General features: G+C 57.0%; 1 protein-coding gene across 1 annotated transcript in view; it reads right to left on the bottom strand.

Moving 5' to 3' along the window:
* The window catches only part of LOC145719402 (ankyrin repeat and MYND domain-containing protein 1-like), a gene marked incomplete at its 3' end in the record, with an annotated part of 9,178 nt that extends 5,800 nt beyond the window's left edge, over window positions 1-3,378 (bottom strand). Inside the window, exons 1-2 of the mRNA XM_081810892.1 lie at window positions 2,906-3,378; window positions 17-188 (exon numbers count right to left, since the gene is read on the bottom strand). Of these exons, the coding sequence (XP_081667018.1) occupies window positions 17-188; window positions 2,906-3,372 (639 nt within the window). The remainder of the gene's footprint in view (window positions 1-16; window positions 189-2,905) is intronic.
* Window positions 3,379-5,630: the final 2,252 nt, after the last annotated feature.

Here is a 5,630-nt window from a genome sequence, read left to right as displayed (position 1 = left end):
CGCGGTGGGGTCCTACCTCAGCGGGGAGCTGGATGTCCGCCCTGGCCCTGTTCTCCAGCAGCAGCTTCACCCCGGCCACATCCCCGGCCTTCACGGCGAAGAACAGGGCCTGCATGGGCACGCGGCACAGGTTGGGGTCCGCGCCCCGGTGCAGCAGGAGCCTGATGGTCAGCCACCTGTTCCTGTGTCTGCAAGGATCAGTGTGACACAGTCACGGGCCGGAGGACAGGCACAGGACAGCACCCCGGGTCAGCACCGGCGCTCCCTGGGAGAGGCGGCTCGGGAGCCCCAGCATTCATTCCGAGACCTCCCGGCCCTGCCCTGCGCCCGGGCAGCCCCCCATCGCCAAACCATCCTGGGCTGGCCAGCCCAGCCCAGCGCGAGTCCAGCCGCAGCCCTGCCCTGCTCCAGCCGTGGGTGGTCGCTCAGCCTTGCTGAGGTCATCTGTGAGATGGGGCATGAGGTGGGGACTAGCCCTCCCCCCCGGGGTGGCCATGAAGTGACGACATAGAGCACCTAGTACACATAGGGCACGACATTGTACCCAGACAACACGCACACACGTGCACACGACACATACACATGCACACCATGCATACACACGCACACACACACTGCATGCACACGTACAGATGCACACCACACACACATGCAACACACGTGGACACCACACACAAGCACATCCATACGCACATACAACCCACGTATACACATGCACACACGTACACTGCATGCACACACGTAACACCTGCACACACACTGCATGCACATGTACACACAACACACACATACCTACCACACACATGCACATGACACATGCATACATACACATGCACCACACATATATATACACATGGAACACACGTACACATGTAATACACTCACATATACCACATGCATACATATATGCACACAACACATACACACGCATGCACATCATGCAGATACATGTACATACACCCAACACATGCATATTCAGCACACACACACCATGCGTATCACACACGTGCATGTACCACAATACATACAATATACACAACACACGACCACGCCATACACATACACACACTCGTCCATGTGTGTGCACATACACACTGACACACACAGCTCTTATGAGGAGCACAGAGCCGGCATCAGTGGGGAAGCCTCGCCGAGACCCGACCGGCCAGGACGGCAGTCCCTCTGGGCAGGGAGGTCAAGGTGATGAGGAGCCAAGCAGGCTTTAAGAATGGTAAGAGACCGGGAGGATGGAGGGTCTGGCCCGTCCTGCTGGCCCCCCCGCTGGCGCAGTACCAGGTGGGGCAGACAAGAAGGCAGTGGGGAGGCAGGGTCAGTCTACAGCAGCGGTTCTCAAACATCCTGCTCTTGGGACCCCTTTCTGCTCCTAACATCCTTCAAGGACCCCAAAGAGCTTTGTTTATGCAGGTTCCATCCATCCATGTCTACTGTATTACAATTAAAATGAGAAAAAAATTTTAAATCCTGGGGCGCCTGGGTGGCTCAGTTGGTTAAGCGACTGCCTTCGGCTCAGGTCATGATCCTGGAGTCCCTGGATCGAGTCCCGCATCGGGCTCCCTGCTCGGCGGGGAGTCTGCTTCTCCCTCTGACCCTCCCCCCTCTCATGTGCTCTCTCTCATTCTCTCTGTCTCAAATAAATAAATAAAATCTTTAAAAAAAAATTTTTAAATACTAAGACATTTAAAAAGTAACAATAAACCCATTGCATATTAACAAAAATAACGTATTTTTAAGAAAAACGTGTACTTGGCTGCATCAGAATCCGGCACTGCAAGGGCTCCCAACCGTGCATGAGTCTGGGACATCGGGACCTGGTCACGCGGGAAGACCTGAGCTCTCCCCCACACTGACACGCATCGTTAGACACTATGGGGGGGTGCATGGCCTCCAAAATGCCAGTTTCCACTCGAGAACTGAGACGCCGTCGCTGGCACACACCCTGCCAGCTGCCCCCCTAAAGCGGGAGGCTCAGCGTTCACACAGGGATGAGTGACCCTAGCGTGCCAGCTGGTCGTTCTTGCAAGGAAGAGCGGCATCGCACGGGGGGACCATGGCAAGCACCCTTTGCAACGCACGCTGTTGGAGAAGCGCTTTCCTCGAGAAAACCGTCCGACTGGTTTGGAGATGTGCTTCGGCGTCCCTCCCATCCGGTCACAGAGTAGTTGAAAGCCGTAAGCTTAGGGTCAAGATGTAATGACTGAGTAGCCTCTACTGCTTCACTGAGTGCATCCTCAACGGAGCACGTTCTCTTACGCGCGTGGGCCCAGGGAAGAGATGTGGTGTGGCTGTCACAGAGCGAAGCGGCAGGTGACGTCTGAGGATTGTTAGGAGGATCGTCTGCACCTACAGACTCACCGACAGGGTCTGGGGCACCTGGGGCACGCTTTGAAAGGGCAGGGGGTGAGTGTGAGTGTGTGTGTAGGATAACTTGCAGGGTGTGTGGGCAGTGAGGTGTCAAGTGTGTGCAGATGAGTTGTGTAAGCAGGTGTGTGAGTGCATGTGTGAATGTGTCGGACAAGTGGGGGGAGTGAGTGTGTGCAGGCAAGTGTGTGTGTGTGAGCATGTCTGTGGTATGTGTGTGTGCGTGTGTGTGAGCACCTGCATGGTGCCCCCTGCTCTGCAGCAGCCGGGGCACCCTCCCTGGATTCTCACTGCCACTGTCCCCCTGATGTCATAGCCAGGCCCCCAGCCCGGAGCCACACAGATGCCCCTGGAGGCCGTGCGCAGGACGGGCCCCATGGCATCCCCGCAGGCTCGGGGGGTGTGGGACACGCACCTCCAGAAACGCTCCCTCCTGGCAGCCGGGGAAGTGATGCTGGCCCCCTGAGCCAGAGCTCCACCCCTGAAAGTGACCCTCGGCCCCGACGCCCACGCTCCAGCAACCTACTCGATCATGGCCAGCGCCATCTTCCTCATGGTGCCCTTTACCGAGCCGGTGGTGCTGAGTGAGGAGGCCTTCAGCATGCTGTAGGCCTGGGCGCTCTTCTGCAGGAGGTCTTGGGACAGTGTGATGGAGTAGTTGCGCACACAGATGCCAGACTCGAAGTTCGTCTCCTGGCTTCCCAGCGTGTGCCCATCCAGACTCCCTACCACGTGGTCCAGCCCCTTCTCCAGGTCGCTGACGCTGCCCCGCGGTGACAGACGGTCCCACTTCGGAGGGTTGCCCCCCAGGTCGGGGGACTCCTGAGACAGCTCCTGAGACAGCTGGGTGCCCGCAGAGAGGCCGTCCTCCTCACCGCCCCACGCAGCCGACTTCTGCTCCTGGCTGCCTGGGGTGAGCACCAATTCCTCTAAATACACAGACTCCTTGGCCGCTTCGAGGAGTGAGAAGGCGTGGTTGGGATTTACTGGCATATTTGAAGCTTCCTTTGGAAAGTACCAAAAAAAGAAGGAAAATCATTAGAAGAGTCAGAGTGACAACCGCGGGAAGCTGACTTCTTTAGCGAGGACCAGCGCTCACGGCGGACAGCGTTCTTCAGGCACCGAGGCTGACAATGCTAAAACACTTTGCAAAAGTCCAGGGAGGGAAGCAAACACCTCGGGGCATCGCGTGGAAACCTGAACCACACAGCAGCCACCAGCCACACGTGGCAATGGAGCTCTCAACCTGAGGCCCGTCCAGGTCCGGGGTGTGCGTGAGCAGACAAAGCAGAGCGTCCCCCTATCCTGATAAACTGATTTTACACACAGAGATAATCAATTGTGGATACACACGGTTAAATAAAATATATCATCAAAATTAATTCTATCTGTTGTACCTCTTTTTAATGTCGCTCCTAGAGACATTTATTTTTTTGAAGATTTTATTTGCGAGAGAGAGAGAGAGCACGCACAAGCAAGAGGAGGGGCAGAGGGAGAAGCGGACTCCCCGCAGAGCAGGGAGCCCGACGCGGGGCTCGATCCCAGGACCCCGGAATCACAACCTGAGCCGAAGGCAGATGCTCCAGGGACTGAGACACCCAGGCGTCCCAACCCTAGAGACATTTAAATGACAGGACTGGCAATGTGGCTCGCACTACCTTCCTGCCCGCGATGCTGCCCTGCATGCCCAATTCACAGCCTCTGCTCTCCAAGTGTGGTCCCGGGGCCATCAGCCTGGCCAAGAATGCAGATTCTTGGGCCCTACCCAAGACCCCTAAGGCAGAAACACTGGGGGTGGGGGGCACCTGGGTGCCTTAGTCGGTGAAGCATCTGCCTTCAGCTCAGATCATGAGCCCAGGGTCCTGGGATCAAGTCCCACATCGGGCTCCTTGCTCAGTGGGGAGACTGCTTCTCCCTCTGCCTCTCCCCCTGCTTGTGCTCGCTCTCTCTCTCTCTCTGATAAATAAATAAATCTTTAAAAAAAAAAAAAAGGAAACGCTGGTGGTGGGGCTCAACTCTCTGTGATCCCCCCCATAAGGGGTCAGATGGTAGACAAAGGAGACGAGGTGGCCCCAGGGCCCTCTGCCATGACTGTGCCCGGGCAATCTCGGGTGGCAGGTGGGGCGGCGGCTGTGTTCACAGCCTTGTGGGGGCGGTGCTCCCCGGACCGGTCCCTCCTCCCAGACAGCAGCCCGGCTTCTCCTATGACTCAGGACAGAGCGGGGCACCAGTCACAGGCTGAAGCAGCAAAAAATCTCAACCTTGTGCAGCATGCAAACTCGTCTGGGTCTGGACTCATTTGACTCCATTCTAGATGTTGACATGGGAACTTGGGGAAACTGCCCCTGATGGGATCCCCGAGGACTCAAAAACTTGCTGTTTAATTTTTCAGGTGAGATGTTGGCGTCTGTGGTGTGCTAAGAACCTGTCTTTAGAGAGGGGGGAAAGATGGCGGAGGAGTAGGGGACCCTATTTCAACTGGTCCCCGTAATTGAGCTGGCTATCTACCAGACCACTCTGAGCACCCACGAAACCAGCCTGAGATGTAAGAAGATCTGGATCTCTACAAAAAGAATATCGCAGGCGGTTGGTTTCGAGGTACGAAGCCGGAAGCCGTGATTCTGAGGGCAGATATCGGAGGATAAACAGCAGCGGGAAGATGCCTGGACGTGGGGATCCTGCACCGCCAGCGAGTGACAGCCTCACGCACTGCGGACGGGGCACAGACTCGCAGACTGGTAGCGTCGGGAAAGGACTTTAGGGCAGCCCCTGGGGTGGAAACCCCGAGCGGTGGAGTCACGTGCACGCGAACTGGGAGCGGCTGGCAGTTTTAGAAGCAGAAAGGGCAGAGACGTGCCCCGACCTGGAGGCAGGACTGGGGGCGCTGCGGAGGGGTGCACGACCCAGGACACTGCAGTTTATAGCAGCACGGACAGAAACGGAGACGGTGTGGCCTGGAGAGCTCACTGAAGAACAGACTGCGGTCTCTCTGCTCTGAGGCAGAGGGTTGGAAACGGTCTCTTCTGCTCTGACTCGCGGAAGAGACGCGGAAAGCCACCAGGGAAAGGCGCCAGAGAACAAAAGCCCCAAAGACTGCTTCCCACTGAGCCCATCCCCCGCCACAGGGGCGCAGGGCAATTCCGCCCAAACAGGGTTGCCTGAGCAACAGCGCGGCAGGCCCCTCCCGCAGAAGACAGGCTGGGAAAACAAGAGGCCAGCAACCCTAAGGTCCCAAGAAAACAGGTGCATCT

The sequence above is a fragment of the Leptonychotes weddellii genome, unplaced genomic scaffold, assembly GCF_054177405.1.
Source record: "Leptonychotes weddellii isolate Sample4059 unplaced genomic scaffold, ASM5417740v2 HiC_scaffold_4200, whole genome shotgun sequence".
Classification (NCBI taxonomy): Eukaryota; Metazoa; Chordata; class Mammalia; order Carnivora; family Phocidae; genus Leptonychotes; species Leptonychotes weddellii.
Note: the sequence above shows the minus strand (reverse complement) of the source record. Positions and strands in the feature narration are given on the sequence as shown.